The following is a 24,027-nucleotide window of genomic DNA, read 5'->3' on the forward strand; positions in this document are numbered from 1 at the left end:
GCGGTGACGTGTCGCGGGCCCAAATAATAATATTTTAAGTTTCAAGAAAAGTCTAATGGTAGGTATAATACGTCGAACGTGTGGCATTCGGATGTGACGGTGATTGCCACGTCACCTCTCTCTCTCTCTCTCTCCGCGCGAACGGATGGATGCTCATCGCTCACGTTCGGTACACGTACATGGAAACCTCACATTGGATCGATCGGGAAAAAAGTCAGCATGTAATGATTAATAAATATAACATAATATATATACACATATCATTCTTGTATCGTGGGTCATGCTTTAGTACATTTCACAGGCTCTCATTTTCTCGGCCTTAATCCTTAAGGGGCTAGTGTGGTTAGTGCCTTTACTTAAAAGGGCGATCTTTCTTTGGCCGCCGATGCTCGCACATGTTTGCTTGTTAGATCTGAATAAGCAAGTGGCATCACATGCTAGATTGATGTATGAAAGTGAAAAAGAGACGTACGCTAAGGGCCTAGGCCCTCAATCTTGCCCAAGCTCCCTAATCACCACCACGAGGAGTTTTAAAGAAGGGTCCAAATGCGGAGAACACGTTATCCAGAATTGTGTGGAGAGATTAGTGAAGTTGTGGAACCCAGCGGCGGCAGCCCGCCAAGTATCCGCACATAGCATGCGGAAGATTTTGGTCGAGGAGAGACGTATCCATGTGGCGAATGAAAAGTATTATACATGTCGGAGGACGAAAACAATACAACATTGTTGGTGGAGTATTGTGGTTGGATTCTACAACGGTTAACACTAGATGTAGTCTGGAATACTAAAGGGTTTCCAAAATTCGGACCAGTTGCGGCGACGTTGCTTGGATATGAGCCGGCGTCCGAATGACCAAAAAAAATTTGTTTGAGAGGCGTGGGCATCTAATTACCTACCTAAACATGTTGAGAAATGAGCAGAGGAGAGTAGAGGCTAAACCTTGATGATGTGGAGAAGCCACCCCCAGAACGGGGTGAAGGGCTTGCAAGTCCAAAAAAGTTGAAATACTTGCATGACTAACCTATTTTGGAAAGCGGAGTAATGGGCCGCTATACGTGGCAGTGCCACGTCAGCTGGATTGCGCTGCCCCCATGGCAGTCCTCGTGCCAGCTGGATCGTGCCGCTGACGTGGCGGTCGCCTATGGGAGCTCGATTGTCCAGTCGCGGCGCTGTGGGGCCCAGAACGGGCACTTGGGACTGAAGGCCCGCTGGATGACATGGCGGTTGAGGAGGTCCAGGGCCCCGCTGGGTGACTTGATGCAACGTGGCGTCTTGTACTGGTTGATGGAGGACCCGAGCTGGGTCACGCAGTAGTCCATGAGCCGGTCGAAGGCCCCCTCCTGGACGACCCGGATCTCGAGCGGCCCGATCGAACGGTCACAGTTGCGACACTGCCGGTAAACGGAATCCAGAGATTCCTCGAGGCTCAGGCAGCAAGCCTGCAGGAGGGAGGCTTCCACGCGGCCGGGCAGGAGCGTGCCACCTGGCATAGAGTCCACGTCTGACGTGGCGCCCCGGAGCTCCCAGAAGATGACGTAGTGGCCGGGGAGGGTTGAGGTGTCGGTGAAGGAGGTGTACTCGACGAGGCAGGCGTCCGACTCGGCCCTGAGCCTCTTGGAAGCGTTCTTGACGGCCTGGTGTAAACAGTCCTCGTCCGTCTTGTCCACGTCGATGCTCAGAACCACGTTCTTGCGACAGATGAACTGGAACTGCGGCGCAGAGTTGTGGAAGCCCGTCACACGTAACACGTCCCCGACCTTGTACCGGTATAACCCTGCCATTTCATAATACACATTTAATAATAGTCGAAAAAAGACAATTTTATACGCACGATTAACTAAAGGTTTAGCAGGTCGACTAGCGTTAAAAGCGATGTGTGATTTAAGTAGCGGTTTAGAAGGTTCGTTAAGAAAAGCCACATAAGGATTTACTCTGCTTTTTAGCCATGCACGTAGTCAAACCATGGGGTTTTAACTAATAATATTTACCCAACTATTTGCATTATTTATAGTCACCTCTATAACTGAGGACCTCACAATCATCATAATAATCACCCTTTAAATAAGGACCTCATAATCATCAACATAATCACCCTTTATGTAGGAACCTCCCAATCAACGTAACTAATCGGCAAATCAGCTGCGCAAAGATGGAATTGCAACTTCTTTACTCTTCCGGGGGTAGTTAGCTACACACTACTACTGTTTCGACTCTAAGAAAACCATGTAGACTTAAGTAATGCTGTGTTTCATCCAAATCGTCTTACCAGCATAAGTCGTGACAACAATCTCGTATTCCTTCCCGACCTTCACTTGAGTCATGTCCACAACGTTATCTTCAGGATAGTTGACACCTTGACTGTGGCGCTCCAAGGGAATAAACTCAAAGTAAGCCATATTGGGCAAAATGGTGTAAGACACATCGGAAGGCTTGCTGAGAGGCTTCATGTTGATCCCAATATAGCACTCTGAGGAGGCATACATGGTGCAAACAAGAGGAAGGCCACCGGTATAGTGATCAAGAGTAGGGATATACTGAGACATGGTGCCAGTAACCACAACCTCAATGTATCGCACGTTAGGCCAAATGCGACCTATGATGCCTTGCCATGACTCTTTAGAGCACTCGGCTGTGATTTTGTCAGCGAGGGCGGGATTCGCAGAGAGGACTCTCATGACGGCAGCACGGCAGCGCAAATCGGTGATCTTCTCGCTTAATTGGCCATAACGGATGTCATTACAGAGGGCCTGCCAGTGCTCTTCCAGGAATCTGATGGCCCGCAGGAAGCCCGATGCAAAGACGGCACCCATTCTCAGCACCTGTGAGCATTCGAGGAGGCCGATGAGCATCTGGCAGTACATGCTCTGGTAAGCGTCCGGGCACAGGATGCTCTCAATGGGGCTGGTGTAAACGTTGAAGGGGTCGTATGGGGCGTCCAGGAACTGGCGGCTTTTGTAGTAGCTTGTGAGCACAGGCCTTGCAAGCAGCCCTGCAGGTGTCTTGGTCTCGGATTTGATGAAGAGGAAGTACAGCCCCTTGCCTTTGTCCAGGCCTGGAAGGTACCTGCAAATCATCATGTGTCCCAGGGGTCAATGATATCATGTTATCAGGGTGAACCAATCTTCAAATCGCACTAGTCAAATGATAATCCTTCAGTCCGCAATTACAAGCCTAAGCCTTCGCCATAGTGCAGCAGGGAAGCTAGCAGCCACCCCCCCATCCCTAGCTACGGCCCGTTACAGCACGGGGATCCATACCTAGCTACGGCCTGTTACAGCACGGTGGAATCCCCTTCCGCACACTACAAGGACAGACCTATGTGGCAGCTCCTCCTTTAGTTGCAGAAGCCCCTCACCGTTCTCGGAGTTCGAGAAATGTGCATATCACTATCCCTTCACGACTACCTAGACTCGTGCAATCTATCATTCAAGCACTCAGCCCACGAGAGAGAGGGTGACTTATACTTACTGGTTCATCACCGGCATGAGAAGGCTGTAGAAGAATTTCTTCCTCTCAAGCTCTTCTGGTATGGTAGGCATCATTTTTCGCTCGCCACCTGAAGTACCAGAGCTGCATAGGACACAAAATCAACAAGGAAAAGAGATTAGGATCGCAATGATCAAGAGGTACTGTAGGGGGCCTGAATTATCCGAAATGCGTCACTAAATCTGCATAATTGGTGGGTGGAAAGTGATGGAAACAGTAGATTGCAATTATCTCTGCTAATACCTGGTGAGGAACTCGGAGATGGGCTCAGTAGAGAGAATGGGGGACTTGTCGCCATTGGCGATGCGCTGGATGTAAGGCTCCATGTCTGAGTAGGCGACCACGGGCACGAACCTCTTGAAGGTGGCCTTGTCCACCCGCCCGTCCGGCAGGTACTGGTTCAGATACTCGGTGCCGGCGTTCCTCTTGAGGATCGCCTGCAGCACCTGGTTTTGTATCCTTTGTGCATTCTTCGTGAGGTACTCTATTTCGTCTAATGCGCCTTGCGGGTGAGACATGTTCTTGAAATGGGAAATTTTCTCGATAAGTGGTGGTGGAGCTGCCTGCTGCAGTCAAAAGGTTCTCGGGGTTTCAAGCGATCGATCGGTAGAATTTCAGTGAATTAGGAAAGGTGTATAAGCAGGTGGCAAATCGACGAGGTGGCAAATAAGCGCAAAGTCTGAATGCGGGAAGAGACGGGTTTGGGAGCGTAGAGCGGTGTCGACGCCCTACGCCGGAGCAGGTGAGCTACAGGCAGCAGGGCAGAGAGAGAGAGAGATGTATAGAGATGAGTATAATGCCTATAGATGGAGTTTGTGATTGTGTGTACTGCTGAGCTCTGAAGACGAGCGGGGTAGTATTATATATAGGACGGGGGAGGGAAGGAAGAGGAAGGGAAGGGCTGCAGTGGCCCGCTGGATGGCCTGGGACCACCCGTGCTAATAAAAACTTAATCCCTGACCCGGCTTCTTAAACCAAAGCGGGAAGCCTAATTTGAAGGTTTACCCAACTTTTCATTTAGAAGGTCTTAGAGAACCTCTCCTTTTCTTTTTAAAGAGTTTGGAAGGGCATATAACTATTTTTCTAAAATTCTTACCTTTTTTTTGAAGGGTAATATATGTATCACCCTTCTCTAGAAGGGCAAAACCCCCTTTTGAAGGGTGCTGCAACCTTCAAATTTTAGGCTTGCCTGAGAGGTTTTTATTTTGTTCAACGGGCCATCATCAAAGCAACCGGGGGGAAGGGCTAATGAGAGAGAGAGAGAGAGAGAGATTTTGGTTTTGTTCGTTCGATAAAATTTAAATGGCTACGGCACAGGGACAAGCAGCATCGGGAACGTAAACGGGCCAGCCGCACGTGGTCATGTCCCTGCGAAAAAAGCCACCCCTTTATTAGGGGCATCACTCGCCCTTACACGTTCGAACCCGCTTACTTCCCCATCGTTATCTAGCTGTCTAGCTCTAGGTCTAATCTCTAAGGTTGTTATTCACCTTTGAAGTTCTAAAGTTCAAATCGCCCTCCATTGGTCCCTCCTCTTGGGCCTCCCCAAACCCCATCACTATTTGCCATCCCACGGTCCCCCTTGCCATCCCCTCAAACACCACCCCTAAATGTATCCTTGATCCAATCTTCCGAAAAGGTTCCCCTAAGCATGCCTATTGTCAAGACCCCTTCCAAACAAATAGATTGTGAAATGTCTCTCTCCTTGGTGCAGAGGCTTTTTCATGGTAGATCTCCATAGAGAATCGATCTTGAGCCCAACTGTAATCATCCTTCTCCATCAAATGGGGTTTGAAGCTAGGAATCCTTTTCTCAAGCTCAACTTTACTGAGATCTAGGTTGAATAAAATCCATACCCTATATTATCCATATGTGGCATTGTCATTAGTTGGTGGGGAATTTGTGAGTTTTTCACGTTTTTAAAAAACAAAAAATGGACAAGTCCTAATTCTAGCTTCTTTAATGGGTGCTTTAAGAATCTATAGGTTTGATAGATACAAAAAGATGAGTATTTTGAAGGTTTTATTTCTTAAGCTCATCATGGATGTTATGGTCCCTCCTAGGCAAATATAATAAGAAAGTAAATCATTGAGAGACATTGGAACTAGTCTAGTACTATTTAATCTTATGGGTCATAATCTGCTAACACATGTGTGCAAACAATCTTGTTTACATAAATATGGAAATCATCATTAAGCACTTGAGATATCAATGAGCATTCGATGTCGCCATTGAAAATCAAAAGACTTTCATAAAATATCGAAATCATGGCTTATTTTGAGTGGATGGGAGAGAGAAGAAAACGTGGTGTCCTAATATAGTACACTCTAACTCATTTATCTTCACATGGGCTTTTCTTGGCACTCGAATTAATCTTGTTTCTAATTACCTTTCCCATCCCTCTCTACTTCTTAACCTTGTTTGCTTCCATGAAATATTGGGCACATTGGTCCCCATTGTGGCCAACGCAAGCCATCTACTTTCTTCTAGTTGAAACCCACCATTTTGGCAATGTTGACATAACTTGTAGGAGCATGCCATGAGGTTGTATGAAAAGGTCACACCATGAGGAGGGTCCCACTAAGATTAAATCCTATATAGCATGAAGGTTTTGAGGTATTTAGAAACCTTATTACTCTCAAACTTTGGCATGAATTAAATGACATCTTTCCCTCATAAATTTGTACGTTCTTTGTAAAATGGATTTAAAAAACCCTCCTAGTTCTCACTTTTTTCCCACATACAAGAATTTAAAAACCCCTCTTTTATGAGCTTTTGATAGACTCAAGTGTTATATGATTACAAATATTGAGGTGAACCCCCAAGAGGCAATGAAGTAAATACTACAATTTTCTCATTATGTCCAAGTCACACTAAAGGAGTGGTCGAGTATATTTGTTTCTTCAATAACTTAAATCAGTAGATGCTAAGACAAGATCACTCTCACACAAGTGCCTTTAAAGATATGGTAACGTTGAGAAAAGATTAACGGATGTTGCTTTAACCACAATGGTTAAGGCTTATTGAATTATCAGGTAACTCTTTGGCATAACTTTTCTCTTTTGATTGTTTGGGGGACCATATGATTTCTAGCTTTTCGAATCAGTCTATCAAGAAGAAAAGAAGTCTTCCTCAAGTTCTATGAATAGTCTCTACAATTAGAGAAATAATACATATGTTCAAGTCCTTATCCAAGATGACCAAATCATTATGTAATTAAATGGTAACACGGTTGGATTCTTGGTAGTGACTTATTAGAATCGCTCTCAAATCACTAGTAAAATATTTAATGTATGGCATAGCGAATGTAAATTGTAAAGAAAGGGGCCACACACAGATCAATTCCAATATCATTACCCCCTCTAAGGGAAATATTTTCACCTAGGAGACTATATGAGTATCTTCAACACTTGAAAATTGTAATGCTTTAGGAAGTAATATGGTTGCTTTAATTATAAATAGAGAATCCTTAAATAGTTTGTATGATGGTTTTTTGGCCACTTTTCCTTAATGTTTTTGTTGGTTTTTAGTTTATGTCTAATGTAGAGCATTAGAAGTAGAACTCTACTCCTTAGCCTTTAAGTCCTTGATAGAGAGAAATGGTCAATCCTCATGTACAACCACTTTTTTGGGACATGCATCATGTAAACTAGGGAGAAAGCTCTACTATTGTTGTGCTTAAATAAAGTACAAGTAAGTGTCAACAAGTGAATGCCAAGTTCCTTTTATTAAGAACCCTATATTTTTGAGATCAACGTATTAAGAGCTCAAATCTCATAGGAAGTAAACTAATGAAATGGTAATAATAACAAATTGTACAAATTCAAATTAAAGGCTTCAAGTAAAGGCCTTTTATGGCCATTACACCAAACCCTTTCTTTCAAGAGATAACATGCAATCCCCAAATGCAACCTTGAGGCTCTTGAATTATAACTCCTTAATTAGAGGCCTCTATCACCTATAATTTAGGGTAAAAAATAAGGGACATGCATGATTTCTTGTTTACATTGGTGAATGTTCAATTGATTTACGACCAATGGTTTAGAAACTAAGGTAAAATGTTTTGAAAGAACCTTATGTTTAAGTAATCTCGAGTAAACTTTTGTTCAATATATGTAATTTCTTTGTATACATGGGGTATTTTTTAAAGTTCCTAAACCCAAAAAATTAGCCTTATCACTCTAATTAAAGTGTCGCAAATTAAGACATTGAGCTAAAGTTCTCCCTTGATTTTTACCTTGGCCCTGTATTGACTAAGATGGAGGAGTTGGTTATTAACTATTTAGTATTGTCCATATGCTCTATGTACACAAAGGAGTAGCATCAATAGCTTAGGGGAAAAGGAGGGGGGGGGGAGGGATGTCACTATATGTAAACCTTAGTATCAAGTGCAATCAAGGCCTAATTTAAAAATCACTCATTTGTAAAATCATCATGAATAAAACACACCCTTTTCTTATTTAACATGTGAATATTTCCTTTAAATGATGCCCATTTGGATGTTAAAAATGTAAAAAGTAGGCATTTAAAAAATCCATTCTATTGGATCCATGCGATAAACTTGCATATCTACTTGTGGGATCCACTATATATATATATATATATATATACATATATATATATATATATATATATACATATATATATATATACATATATATATATATATATATATATATATATATATATAACATGTGTTCATGGCCTATTTATAAATATCCTAATCCGTGATTTGTTCTTGTATAAAACACAACCCTTTTCTATTCAATCTGTAAGTAACCCCTTTATATGATACCCTTCTGTATATAAAAATTTTATAAAAATGGTGTTATAAAAACCCTTTATTTTGAACTCACATTATATATACATATATTCATCAGTGACACCCCCCCCCCCCCCTTTGGAAACAAATGTGATATAACTAGCTCTTGTATTCTAGTGTCATAGAAGAAATAATCATAAGTGTTTTATTATATCATTTTATGTTGAACATGCTATGAAGCATTTACATCTTTATCTCTAGTATTATACTAGAAAAAATGTATTCAATGGGCAGCCAAATGACTGCTTGATATTACAACCTTGATTGTTTCTCTATGCCTTGTGTGCTTATGAGGTAAATTGGGCTTTGTTAAGAATGGCATTCCTCCAAAATTAAAGTGACAGATTTGTTAATGAGAATTGCATATTAGAAGGAAGGTCAGGCAAAAATTGCACGTAGGTTCAAAAGAGGTAGTTGAACTTTATAAAGCTACAAAGAATGGGCAAAAAATGTACTAAAGAACATCTAGAACCTTTTAAAAAAATTTATACACATGAGATGTGATTTAATTCTACAAAGGGATCTACCCAATCTTTGGAAAATGTAGGACTGTGTTGTGTCAAATTAGCTTATTAGTCCCATTAATATTCTTTATAAACTACATTCTAAAAGGATATAAAAGTATGGCAATTAGAGTCTTACAATGTATAATGATTCATCAATATTCTTTCATCTTTGTTTTGAGTTGATCTTTGTAAGACCAATTAAGAACTTTAATCCAAGTTAGTTGATGGGCAATTATTATCTTCAAACAACTAAGAGTTTGATAAATTTTATATTTGGAATTTAAACATGTGTCATATACTCAACAAGCAAGTTCTTAAGATCCCATCCTTGCAGAACAAAGTTTTAGTCATCTTTTGTATAGAATATGTAGAGGACAAGAAATGCTTGACCTTTTGGCCCTCGGTATCACACCATTGTTGCCAATTGTGATAACTAGTGGGGTGTTTGCTTTTGATGTGTTAGCTAAGCTCTTATTAGTGTTGAGCCATGAACTTTATCAATGAAAGATAAGCCATTTTTTCTCCTTTTTGGAGGATATTCATGAATCAATTATTTTCCTTTATAATTTTAAAGTTGAATGAATTTTTGTGACACCTATTGCAACACATAGGCCCATTTATCCATTTTTGTGACATCTATTTTAATTTGGGAACCACTTATTCTTAAGTGGTGTGAGTAGGATAATAAGGTGACCAAATGTTGGGCGCCCAGCTCTCTCTCTCTCTCTCCAAGGCTTTGAATGGCATTTCCACCAATATACGACCACGTAACTCATGATAATGTCTCCTCTCGAAAACTTAAGAGGATGTTTCCAGCCTTTTGCAATACGGTTGTGTTGAATTCGGTGTTTGATGAACGTGCGTGTATAGCCAAACTTTCTCTCCCTGCAATCTCTTACTTAATCTTGCTACGCTTTGGTGTCGAATTTCAGTTGGAATTCGGACATTTGGGCCTTGGTTCAATTGCCCATTTGATACCTAGTTCCAAGTGACAGAACGAGACCTGTCGAATGTTGATGAGGACATTCACATTGTGCATAATCGAACTCCAGACCTGTTGGTAATTGAGCTGCACCATGCACACTATAGCTAGGACACCCCTCTCTCTCTCATGCCCAAGTCCATATGTTACGTTGGTCCCCCCATAGCCACCTGACATGCACGCACGCGTGACCATCCTTCAATATATATCTCTCCCTCCCTCCCTCTCTCTCTCTCTCTCTCTCTCTCATACCTACTCCCATGGGATGATGGGCCATTACCTACACCTCTACAAGAGCGAAGCCGCAAGACCTCGTTTGAACTCAAGTCTCACTCTCTTTTTGTCTTCTGCATTGCATCCAAGCGGATAGCATAATAAGGACCATACACATATTTAATACATTTCAATTAAATGCACACACTTGGAACTCATTGTATAATATATATTGCGTGTATCGACAAGTTGACATGTATTTATCTAATGTACCTACCTATCATGTGTTTTAAATATGCCCGGACAAATTCATGCATGTAGGTAGCTGCAAATTGCAATGCACGGGCGGGTGGGCTGATCATGGTGCTGTAGAGTCTAGGGACTCTAGGGAGAGAAGGGAGGGCCCAGGGGCCAGGGGGCAGGCAGAGAGAGGGGGGGGTCCAGATCTGTCAGAAAGTTGGAGTCAGGACTCAGAAGAGGTCATTCATTACATTGGATTGCTTTGTGTCGAAAATGTACATGGCATAAATCCTATCCATGACGGTTTCCTTTGACCGACATCTTCTGCACTTTCAAAGTGAGGAAGATGGAAGGCACAAAAACCAAGCACCCACTGACGATCGCAACTGTACAGTCCTTCAAGCTGCTGAGGAAAAGCAATTTACTAATTCATTTCCTCTCTTGTTGTTATTCACGTATTTATTTATTGGCATTCTCATTCATGTTGCTGCTGCTCTTGTTTGCTACTGTTATTACAGCGATTATAGTATACTAGCAGTACGTTCCTGGTATGAATAGAATACAGAAGTTTGTTTTGTGGTATACAGAGGTTTATTGGAGGCAGCCCTCAAATTTGAAGGGTTACCCAACTTTTCATTTAGAAGGTCTTAGAGAACCTCTCCTTTTCTTTTTAAAGAGTTTGGAAGGGCAAAATTCTTACCTTTCTTTTGAAGGGTAATATATGTATCACCCTTCTCTAGAAGGGCAAAACCCCCTTTGAAGGGTGCTGCAACCTTCAAATTTTAGGCTTGATTGGAGGTATAGGGTAGGTAATGCCCCGCACGTACTATTTTATGGGAGACGCTCACAGCTGGTCCTCGACAGATTAGCATTTCTTCTCTCTCCGCCCATCCCACCCTAACTCTCATGCTGAGTCAATCTCTTGTTTGCCACTCCTTGGCCCCCCCGGGGTCCCTTTTATTTTTATTTAATAAAAAAAACTAGTTAATGTGAGATTCAACTTTGCTGCTGTCGTACAGGCCGCTTTCCCCGGCCCCATGTAATTTAGGCCCCCGCTTTTATTTTGTTTTTCTTATTTTCTTGTAAAAAAAAGAGAGGGAGAAAAACAAAAGCTTTGCATCACGTGTGGTTCGAATAAGTACACACGCGCCCGGGGGGACATTTCTTGCATGGTACTTGCAAAGCTCCCAATGATAATCCGCCATATGCAAACTAATGATGCCAAAAGCCATCCCATAACACGATTTAGATTCTAGTTCTTCATGACAACTGTGCAGCAAACATCATGATTGCAAGCCTAATGTGATGTCATGCACTTACCGACGCTCACAAGGGTAGTAAAACACGATACAATCTACTTGTATTAACAAATTCCCGGACTAATCCGTTCTAATCGAAAATCGAACAACGAGGGCTGATCAGACTAGGCGGAGGAATACATCCATTGTATTGTACAAATCGCTGGCTTGACTGGACTTGGGAAGATTTCTGAAGATTGGCCCGGCCTGGACGGCGACAGATCGAGACAACCCGCGCAAGGGAAAGAGGAAGGATTCAGGAAGGGGGCGGGGTGGGCTGGGCTGGGCTGGGGGAGCAAAACTGCGTGATTTGGAAAGGTGGTTTAGAGATGGGACTGGCCTGACGAGGAAAGGATATGGGCGCACAGGGACCTTGTCCATCGAAAAGAAAGAAATCCTGTCTTATTTTTATCATCCTCCCAGCGCCATTCTCCGGCTGCTAATGATATCGGTCCCCCCAAGACCCCGATTAGCTTATAAATTTAAAATGAGGATCAACCCTGATCATGCTTGCCCCCCCCCCGAATCCTTGTCTCTGCACATGATGCTCATCCCTGATCCCCTACGTGTTATCTCACAGTCATTATGCCCCAGCCGGTGTGTGTACAGTCTCCTCCTTTTCATGCTCTTGCCCCGATTGTGTTCCTCTCCCTTGACGACCCTTGTCTTCCCTTATCAGTGTCCTGATGAAAGCTTTCCTCTTTTGTTTTGTTTACTCGCTCGGGTTTACACTAAAATATCGAGGTTTTACTTCCAACACGGAAAGTTCTTCCCCTCATTGGAAATCATTAATCATGTGCTTAACGCATCTGTTGAGATGCGTGCAAAGCTTCTTTTCCAGTCGAGTCACTTTTGAAGATTTTGCCTGCACTCAAGTACCACTTGTGTTCCCTCAACGATACATCCAAGTAGGGTTTTGGCTACACGGAATCTCCCTCACAAAATGTCAACAAGAAATTCCGATTGTCAACAAGAAAACTTTCAAAGTACGTCTAAGTGTGTACAATTGCCATTTGGATGCTATTCCTTTCCCTCAGGCTCAGCCACCACACCACACTTCAAAAGTTGACCTAGCAAGATGTTAGGGCTTATGCATGGTTGAATAGATGGTCAATGGGAGAAAATGAACCAAAGGGTCTTTCAAACTCCACAAAAGGACAACGGAATCGCAACAAGTTACTTGTGGAGACTATTTGTTCAACAAATAAATATTGCAACAAGTTGTTTGTAGAGACTACTTGTTTTGAAAAGAGAGACAACTCTCACTTTCAAGCATCATTCATTGGTCCATGCCAAAGGATCTAGCCTTGATAGAGGCCTAGAAGAAGGGGTTGTGTGCAATACCTTCTCATTCATGTAATGGAGAAGGTGCTCCAGATTCATTCCATTCAAGAATTTGTTCACATACACTACACAAAATTTTCAAAAATAAGTTTTGACAAAAAACTGAAGCTATGAGTATTGATTTTCACTTGGTCATAAAACTAGGTCAATGCTTATCTAAGGCGCACCTTTTCTAATAAATCCTAACAAATATCCCAAAAACAGAGCAATCATGCTCAGAGGCATTCCACATTATCAACTTAGAAAACAAGTTCTTGGTTTCTAGAAAAAGGAGACTTTAAATGTTGATTCAATGGACTTTTGCTTTGAGGTGTCAAAAATCTAGCTCTCTGTATCATGGCTTTGCCCCATTGGAGTGTGACCTAAAATAACAAATTGGCTTCCACATAATAGAAACTTAGCTTTTGAGTATTGGTATCAAACTTTAGGACCATGCAATGCTTGATTGCATGGAAGAAGAAGCCAAAAGGAAGAAAGAGGCGCATAATACATTCTCTCCCTTAGCATGGCATAGTTCTATTCAAAAGTTTTTGCCATAGCCAAAAGCACACGTGCCAAACTTTCTGAAATGTAGCATTCACACAATGATATAAGCAATCTACCATCCTTTTTTTACACATAACTCATTACGAATCACTTTTTTTTTCCGTGTGCATAACAAGAACTTGCAATTGGTGCTAGTAATGTGCATATAATAGTCTAGGATGCTTACTATTACACTTTGCGCTTATATGTGCAAGTCTCACTGACATGCTAATATTATTTGTCATTGCAAATGTAGGATCAAGGATAAACATTCAATTATCTACACACATAAGAATCAAATATTTAACCATGTAGCTTAGAAGGTCAATAAGTCTATCATTGCCTCATCATTGCACACACTTTAGTGCGAGATTGTGTAAATGAATATTGAAACATGTAGAGCATTACTTAGGCACTCCAATGCAACCAATAATTTGGAGTATAAAAATGGCACTAGAAAATGCTTATGTATCCCATATTATGAAATGTGCTTATGTGATTGAGGTTTTTGCAAAAAAGCCCTATGGATATCATACAAAAAAGAAAAAGGGAGGGAAGTCCCACTAAGCCTTAACATTTGAAGGTTGAGTTTTTAGCCGTTTTACAAGTAATAACATGAATACTGATTTTCAAAAGAGGATAAAAATGCTAACCCTCCAAAGGACTATCACAATGAAATTTCATTGCATTACTCTTTAAAAGATTATGTAGTGTGTTAAATTTCCCTGTTACAACGTTTCGTATTGAGAAGCTAACCTTTTGTTGAGTGCCTTAAATTAAAAGCACCGCCCATAAGTTGCTTCATTAGAATGTTCTATCACACAACTAAAATTCAAATCATCAAAAGTTCTCTATCAATCACATGCATTGATGGAATGAATGAATAATGGTGTTAAAATCTTGCAAAGTATGATGTGTTGATGTGAAAATTAGGAGGGATGTAAAGGGAAGTTTGGCAAAGATATGAATAATAATGAGGGGCATCTTGTGGATGTTGACCGAGATGGAGGGGTACATTCGAAATCTCCATGGAGCATGAGGGGTGTTTGGGTTAATTAGGAAAAGCTCGAAAGAACTTGAAGGAATTTGGTTTGTTTAGTATTAATGCTGGCAATTGCTTTTCTTTTCTTGAAGGGTTAATTAGAAGGATAGAGCAGTGCGACATTGAAATGTTTTATAATATGCTAAAACGTATCTTGGGGGGGTTTCGATTTTTTCTCCGCAGTGAGAGGTTGGTCCTCCTCCTCCTCAGGCTCCTGTATAATGCACCAGACTCCTTTTGTATAGTATTCCGTGTTATGAAGGTACTCTTTTGGGGGAGGAAGGGGACAGCGGCTTTGGAGCACCTGGTTTTTCCCATCCGACAGGGCGGGCCACGCTGGCGGGGGCTGCCTGCCTCGCCGCCGGCAGGTCACGTCCCCAAAGCGACAGTGTAGGGCCCTTCGCCCTACACGACCACTGCTTCGAGGTGGGTTGCACAGACAATGGGGATGTGACCTGTCCCCGGCCCCCCCACTGGTCCCCACCACCCAGCCTAGCCATCTAGGCTCCAGACTCCAGACTCCAGAGTCAAGAGTCTAGCCTCTCTCCCTCTCATATTACAATCTCTACATATTTACATACATGCTCCACGTGTATATATTTGTGTATGCATATAGTGTGGGCCCACCACCCTCTCTCCCAAAGGATTGGAACTCTTGGATGCCAGTTGGCATGCATAACTGGTGAGATCATCATAATTACATGCATATAGACTTCTTCCAAGCCTCCAAATCTAGGACCACACTAGGCTCACAAAGTCTTAAAGAAGCCCCTATGGGCCTTTCCTTGCATAACTAGTAATTATCATACACCTCATGATTAGTCAGGGTCTTGTCATGCCGTGCATGCGGTGTGGCACTTAGGACAACGTTCGTGTTCTAGGCAAATCCCTCCTTTTGGTCCACGAACAAATCACGCTAAGATCAGGGTCGTTATTCAACCCTTAAATCATAACGGTCACATAAGTTCCACACTTGGCCAAAGAACCTACGTTTCAATTACCTAAAGCCACTACTTTTATAATGGAAATACATGAGTATACACCGAAAACTATTGTTGGCATCATACATGACATGACAATTACCTCTTAAATCAAAAGCTTGAGTCACCTCTTAAGTTGAGAACCTCATTGTCAAGGTATCACAACCAAGGCTACACAAGTACCTTAAAAGAGTTATGCAACCTTGCTTTACACCAATTAGTCATTGCCAAGCGCAAAGGGTGGTAGAAGCTCATTACTTTGCTGAGTGATCTTCAAGGAAAGAGAGGAGAAGGGTGGTTGAACTTTGGCCTCTTATGTCCAAACACCCACCCACCTCCATCTTATGGTGGCTAGAAGAACTTGTGATGTGGAAACTAGCCAATCACATGAGAGGATCTGAAAGAATAGAAGGATGAGCTATAGATATACATTCTTTGTGACACATTGTAGTCTTTGAAAGCGTGTTTTCAAAATACAATAAATTGAACATTCACATCACGACTTTGTATGGAAAACGCATTATAGATTTCTTTTTATTCTTCTTTTTGTCAAAGGTTCATCTAATGACTAATAAATTTCAAGACTTGTACAATATGCAAACTTTGAGGACAATCGCGTTTCCAAGATTTTCATAGCTCATATTGAACGAAACATGCACATTAGTTAGAGGGCTTAGTTCAAAAGTACTTCAGTCAACATTTACAATAATATTGTACCCTAGCACTTGTAGTGAGAGTGAGTGACCATATCCTCATATGCTTTGGGGGTAGACTTATAATCATGTTACTAGGCCTACACAAGCTTGGTAGGTGGGGGTTCTGAATTCAAAAATCCAAGATCAACACACACAACTACACCAATGAAAGGGGTTTTAAAATTGATCTTGGAGAAAAATGAGCTAGTTCATAAACAATCTAGACACACATTCTTTGTGAAATATTGTATTCTTTCAAAGTGTGTTTTCAAAACACAAGAAATTGAACAATCACATCACGACTTTGTATGGAAAATGCAAAATAAATTTCTTTTCATTCTTCCTTTTGTAAAAGGCTTGTTCAATGACTGAAGACTTGTACAATATGCACAATTCAAGAACAACCACAATTCCAAGATTTCTCATAGCTCATGTTGAACGAAACATTGATTTCATATAGCATACACAAGCTTAATAGGTGGGGTCTTTCACATAGCCTACACAAGCTTAGTAGCTGGGGTTTTCGAATTAAAAAATCCAAGGGAAACACACTCAAGTACACCAACGAAGGGGGTATTTTTAAAATTGATTTTGGAGAAAAATGTGCTAATACATAAATATTGTGTGTTACCCAAGGCTTCATAATGGTGCATGCCTTGAGGCCCTTATCTACATAGAATTGGATTGGCTAAGGAGATTCAATGTGTTTTGGTAGCTATATTTAATTGACTAATGAGTGGATGTGATGCTTCTCCTCTTTCTTTGACCAATATAGATTTGAAATTGTTGTGATAATGGTGGTTTGTGTTTGATTATCATAAATTGGGTTTGAAGAATAAGTGTACCTAATAGAGTCATCAATGAGGAGAAGTTTTATATACTCAACATTGTTTAGAAGGGTTAACCGACACATGATAGGAGATAATGCTCATGAACAAGCTAAAAATTTGCAATGTGGAGTGTAGCAAATAAACATAACACAAGTAAAAAGAGTCTAGAACACCATATTAATACAAGTTATGGCTAAGTGATGATAAGAGTGCATGAAGTGACATTTTTAAAAGTCATGTTGTGTCATTGTTTTACTTACATGTGATGCATGGAAACCTTTTTTACCTTTCTATTGGGAAGAATTCAAAGGAAACTGTAAAACCACCTTGACATTCCATGAATGGTTGTTGGTTGTCACATTAGCCCTATCATTTGTGGGTTTCTAGCATATTGCCTCATTATAAATGAATCTTCCTTCATTCTCTCTCATGTGTGCATTCATTTTCATATGTAGGGTTGTGTAGTTTCTACACTTTACATGTGATTGGTTGTTAACTTATCCATTTCATATCTTCTATTCTGATGTAAGAAGATGTAGCCTCTTATTTGGGAAAACTAGAAAGCTTATTCTTGGAAATAATGGAAGACATACTCTATCGAATTATAGTGTCTTAAGCAAACTAACAATGATCCATCTCTACCAATAGGATCTTGTGTGATTAGCCAATCAATTACTTAATTGGAGCCCTTTCAATAGTCCCTAATTTGTCAATTTCATATACTATATACTAGTGTAAGAAAGGATAAGCTCTTATTTGGAAAAACTACAAAGCTTGTTCTTGGAAATAATGGAAGCCACATATTAAAGTATCGTGTATACATCTTAAATAATTTGACAAAGATCCATCTAGCCATAGGATCTCCTAATTAGTTAGTCAATCACTTAATTGGAGCCCTTTTAGATTTTGTTCATGATGCACATGGCATAATCCACCAAGCCCTAACCAATACATTTATAGTGACAAAATTCTAGCTAACTTAATCCATGAGCTTTTCATGAGCAAAGTAAAGTCAATTAGTTTCTTTGATAGCACACATATGAATCATAAGAATAGGCATATAGATTTTAGTCTAGTTGCTTTACTTTACCTCAAATTGAGTTCCCATTGGCAAGCTTGTATTAGAATAAAGAGAAAAGAGATGGAGATGAAACATGGTGACACATATGTCATCTAGTTTTAGCACTTCGTTAAGTCAAGTTAGACTCTCATGATCACATATGCACCGAATAGCAAAAATTATACTTTTGAATGTGTTTTAGCAAAGAAGGCTTGTAATATCCAAAGTGCTAGTATAATCGCAATTAGAAGTATTAGAACTGCACTTAAACTACACCATAATAAAATATTTTGGTGGATATCAACACCTAGGTCTTTGGTAATATTTAGATTCAAAAACCACAAAAAATTCAATGTGCAAAGAAGCTAGTTACAAAAACTGAATATTGAGATGTTGAGCTCCACATGAGCTGGCATACACTATATACCTTGGTGATGTGGTAAGACTTTGCTTATTGGCATGTTAGGTGATCAACATGGAGGATATGCTAGTGATTCTACATCTAAACTACACCCACATAGTCCACTCTTGGTTATGGCACATTCATTGTGCCATCTCATCTATCCTTAGCAAGTTCATACTTAGTGGCCGCATGCACATATGTTTTAGTACTTTCATATTAGTCTTTGATAATGTTGTAGACTAAGTTCTTTTGTGTGGAAGAAGAAGAAAGAAAAATAAGAAGATTTCAACCCTACTTCTCTATGTGCTCAAGTCTTCGTTGTGTGTGCGCACTCTTGGTTACTTCATCTCTCTTACACACACACACACACACTCTCTCTCTCTCTCTCTCTTTTATTTACATGGTATCAAAGTAGTTCCATAGCTATGTGAAGGCTCAATCAAATGTTGAGTGAAGGTGATGGAGCATGAAAGCAAGCAAACAAGTAATGGCTAAGAAGCTCTTCCATCTTGTTTGATTGCCTTGGAATATAGGCGCATGGCACTAGTAGGGCTCTAGTCTCCAATTGGAGTGAATTTTGGTGAGCTTGAAGGGTAGTAAATATATAGTGAACTAGCCCTTCAAGGCATTCTCACAATGATTTTTTCCATCTGAGGTTGTTTTCGCCTCTATTTTGATCATGCAAGTTAGTCAAAAGTAGTTTTTGGGTGTACTGCAGATTCGACTATGTTTGTTGTTTATAGGTGTAGATGTTACATATTTTAGATCTTAAGATTTGAGGTGTTTGCCAATTCGTAGACATAGAGCATTCTGCTTGTAGTCATTATTGTACAATTTGTGAAAAAGATTGCATATTTTGATTGTAGTGCACTTGGTATTGGCTTAGTTGCAGATTGCAAGTTTTGCAAGGTTACTTGTCATGTCAAAATATTTGACAATTTTAGGGCTAAGAAGAATTTGCAAGGTTACAGATCAGATAAAGGCTAAGAAAAATTGGGAGTAGATGTAGAATAAAGTGATCTATTGGCTATTTGTGTGAGTATCATAGATAGTATGATGGGCTATTTATGGAAATCTGAAACCTCCCATTAGGGCCAAAAATGCTTCAAAAAAGGCACTTGTAAGAAAATGATTAAGTTGCTAATTAGTTGAGATTTTGGAAGAATGAAAATGCCAAATTTTGTTGCTCATATGTGATTAATGAGAGAATATTGAATTCATTAAGAAGCTCAGCCATTAATTGTCCCTCATCTTTAATTTATTTCAGGGTCACATTTTCAACCGTTTTTTGTCTTGGAACTTGGGATAATTTGTATTTTTGAGAAATGTCCACTTATATGGTGGCTTGTCTACTCCCGCTTCTTCTTTTCACACGCTCTTTCTCCATGCTCTTTCACCATTCTCTTCTTTGTGCTCACTTTCTTATCACTGTGATCGTTGATTTGCTAAAATGTTTAGCAATACCTCTGCACAAGTAATACAGATACGAGCACATGCAAGTACAAACTTACCATCCAACTAGATCCAATTTATTAATCTTGGAGAAGTATATATCATCGAGTACTCACTACAACATATACATGCTATAACGACGTTTTCTTTATACATAAAAAATATCCCCGTCGTCGGTATTAGCGTTGCTACAAAACTGTCGGTATTAGCGTCGCTAATACCGACGATTGTAGAGAATTTTCGATGCTAATACCGACGATTGCAGAATTATTTTCTGATGCTAATACTGACGGTTATAGAGATTTTTTTTTTTTGTGGTAGGGCTGCAGCCACAGTTAGAGCCACACATGGCTAAGAGATAATTCCTGCTGTGAAAGAAGTTAGACAATCGATCCCAAATAATGACAAGACTTTGCAAACAAGTACTTTCATGAAATTAATTAATACAAATGTGCACTACATTGATAAAGAAAATAACAGAACTTAAATTGAGAAGTGCTACTGCGACAAAGAAAATATGGAGTCATACTACAACATAGAAGTCCGAATCATATATACTTTGCTATTACATATGGAGGATAGAGGCCATAAGGCCTTATATAATACAAGATGGGGAGTAATCCTATGTAGCCTAATCTGCTCTCTACGACTCATCCGCATCAGAAAACTCCTCTCATTGTAGTGACATATCGAAGGGAGTCTGCAATAGCAAATATATATATAATTGTGAGTACCAAATACAAACTGACATATAATGACAGATTTCTCAAATTAGGAATGATATTTATTACTACTTACCGGTCCTCCGCGAGCATAGAGCTTCTCGATCAGGGCACTCAAGCCATGCTTCTCCTCGTATATCACCTCTAGTGCAGTCGGGTCGCGATTCGTAAAACCTTGCTGTGGCACATAAACATTGAAAAACAACGTACTTGAGATTCATATTCGAAATATATACATCAACATGGATGCCATTAAATTAGAGTAGTCTACCCTATTAATACTTACGAAATTTGCCACGAATGTTGCGTGGCCACCCCCGCTACCAAGGTGATGCACCGATCCTGCGTCCAAGTGTGCCTTTGCTGCATCCTTCTGTTGCTTCCACTTGTCTGGAGTGGATGTCGCCTCATCCTAGAGATTACTCCAGTTCTCAGTATCCAGCCACTCCGGCTTCGATTTGCCCTGCTTGACTACTTCGCGTGCATCAGACCGCCTATGCGACTGATAGTCACACATACGCGTCATCATCCACCCTCTCAAAAATCTATCATTGCTAGAGGGCTGAGGGAACTCTCGATACAATGTATCGATTTTGTACTCCTTGCTCGTATCTGGGATCTCCTTTCACTTGTCTGTAATGTTGTGCTGAAATACTTGTTGGCACAACTCATGCATCCTAGAGATGACAACTTTTCCATCATCATTCATGTATAAATGGCTAGAGACCTTATCTATGAGATACGAGTAATCTGCAAGATTTTGCAAACGGATACTTTCATGACATTAATACAAATGTGTCAAACACAACTTGAATTGATAAGTGCTACTGTGAAAATCTTCATACGAAAATACATACCTGGAGGAGTGGGTTTCGTGCACTTCTTGTCGGCCCTGGGAGTGATCGGTGGGGTGCATGAAGGAGTGGGAGCAGTAGACGTTTGCTCGCCACCGCCAGTGAAAGACAATGTCGACTCCCTAATGGCAGTGCGAGTGGGAGAGACTGCATCCACGTCCCCACAACAGCAGCTACCTCCTCCTCGATCACGTGACTCTGAAGCAAAGCGAGACCTGTGACTGCGTCTACTGGAGACCGAAGCATCGGACCGTCTAGATTCTGTAGATCGTACTGAGGTGGAACGGGAAAGCTGTGCATCGGCTCTATACCCGTGCTAACTGCTCCGGTGAGAAACGTGCTAGGATCGCGTCAATGTCATCATCTGTAAAATCTCGACTCATCCTGCCGTCCGTGCCTAAATCCTAAACCTGCACATACAAGGAAAAATATGTCAATTAGATAATGAATTGCAAGACATAATAAAACTAAGACTTAATTTGCAAGACTTCATTTTAAAATAATAAAAAAAATTAGATAATACAAAACACCATACTCAAAAAACATACAAACTGTCCTAATCGATTTGCAAAAAGTGGCATTGCTGTAGTGGGAGGAACGTTTTGATCGAGTCACTTTTGTTTAGGGTTCCACAATCTCATCTTGACATAGCTCAGTATACATTGGGAGATCTATACAAAATTCTCCACAAAATGAGGACTGTGCTTCATTTTCAAAAAACCCATCCTCTATCTCCTCTATCTCCATAGGTGAGATGTCTTGGTCCTCCAGGCAGTTCATCCTAGTTTCTTGTATACCTTCTGTCATTGCCACTATTAAAGGTGTCTCTTCTACGATCAGTACGGGGGTTCTGGTATACACGAGGATACTCCTAGATGTCATGGGAATGACATACCACCATTGAGATTGTTGCGGCTTAGGGAAAAAGATGACCTGATCCATATTACGATTAGTATAAAAGTCCACTTTGAGATTGCTAAAGCGCATCAAGTATTAGGGACTCTTACCTGCTCACAGTGATTTGGCAAAATAAATGTATCACTCAAATCGGTCCACTTCTTCATTGAGTCAATCTCAACAAAGCCACTTGGCCCTCGCCGAACAGTTGCACCTGCTTCTTTGAGAGTAACCTTGAACCATTGCACATCAAATATGGTCACGGCGAAACTTCGATAGTCCACTGCAAGGATACTCTGTAAACATCCGAAATACTCCATCTCTGCAACTACATGGTTTGGATCTGTGGCACGTCGTCGGCTTTCCTGCTCAAACATTGCCATCACTCCACAGTCCATTGTCGAGCGTAACTTGTCGATGTGTTCTACTCTGAAATGTCGTCCACGTGACCATGCTGCACTATGGACCTTATACTGGGAGAAGAACAAGTACATTAGTTGCGATTTGTAGTATAGATTGTAATTTCTTCGGATTGCATACCTTGGGATTGCATCCACGTGAGAAGTTCCACTCTTCTTCAGTAACTGTTTCTCCATCTTGAGATGCTTTGGTTAGGGTCTCATGTAGCCATCTAGTGGACATGAGTAGAGGCATCTCCTCTAAGCCCTTCGGATATCGAATGGGCCGTTGCTGCGTACTCCGTCGAAAGTCAGATCTTGCAGACTCTCGCTCAGCGCGAGCATCCTCATACCATTGCAACCACTTCTCTATCGTAGCGCTATGCAGCATACAAAATCGGTTCACCTTGGACTCCATGGATGCGTCCATCTTCTTCTCTATTCTGTTTCCCACTAGGACATCTCCATTGAGATGATCATCCTCCTTAAGTGACCATATCAAGCCTTTGTCCCGGTCCACAGTGGACAACCACTCAGAAATGTACACCAAGGCCTACGACACTAACCAACCTTCAGTCATGCTACCCTCAGGACGAGCCCATTGTCGCACAAATCCCTTTAAGGTCTTCATGAACCGTTCAAGGAAAAACATCCATCGACTATGGACTGGACCTGCAACCTGCAATTCATCTACAATATGCACTAGAAGATGGGTTTGTATCGTGAGCATGCTAGTGGGAAGATACTTCTCCAAAAGACAAGCAGTCTCTACTGCCATGCATTTCGCAGATTCAATCGATGATGTGTGAATCTCTTTTTGGGAGACAAACTGAACCAACTCGGACAATTTGTAAATGGTTGTCCGTACCTCCGATGTCAGAGACCCTGCGATTGCGATCGGCAATACAATCTGTGAAAACCATGTAATTAATATTGTGTATAAACAAATGGAGATTCTGAAATCTAATATGCAGAATCATCCCGTACATACCTGACACATCTTATGCCAATCATGGGATTTGAGTCCTGTTAGTTGGTCATCCTTTGTGAATGCTGTCTTGAGAGAATGCATTAGGCCAGTCGGCATGCGAAAGGACTTGATGTTTCCCTTTACTCGTCGCACTTCATTGCTAGACAAAACCCAAGGAGTGCACGGCAATTGCACTCGACCATCGACGCCGCACATGCCAATATGGTTCCATCTTTCCCACTACTTTCAAATCCATCCTCGCTCCTAGTGTGTCTCGCTGCCAAGTGAGGTGGTCCCATAGCAAGCTA

General features: G+C 41.0%; 1 protein-coding gene and 1 pseudogene across 1 annotated transcript; both read right to left on the bottom strand.

Annotated features, from left to right (window-relative positions):
- Window positions 1-257: 257 nt before the first annotated feature.
- Window positions 258-4,333, bottom strand: LOC148038217 (indole-3-acetic acid-amido synthetase GH3.5-like). The gene is made up of 4 exons (XM_087670074.1): window positions 3,730-4,333; window positions 3,469-3,570; window positions 2,267-3,063; window positions 258-1,774 (listed from the first exon to the last, which is right to left on the bottom strand). Exons 1-4 carry the CDS (start codon window positions 4,002-4,004, stop codon window positions 1,140-1,142), a joined length of 1,809 nt encoding a protein of 602 aa, XP_087526200.1. The 5' UTR covers window positions 4,005-4,333; the 3' UTR covers window positions 258-1,139.
- A 10,379-nt stretch (window positions 4,334-14,712) lies between these two features.
- Window positions 14,713-23,821, bottom strand: LOC148038218 (uncharacterized; annotated as a pseudogene).
- Window positions 23,822-24,027: the final 206 nt, after the last annotated feature.

This window comes from Lygodium microphyllum, chromosome 3 (assembly GCF_053477565.2).
Source record: "Lygodium microphyllum isolate KBCC chromosome 3, Lygodium_microphyllum_v1.1.10, whole genome shotgun sequence".
In the NCBI taxonomy this organism is placed as follows: Eukaryota; Viridiplantae; Streptophyta; class Polypodiopsida; order Schizaeales; family Lygodiaceae; genus Lygodium; species Lygodium microphyllum.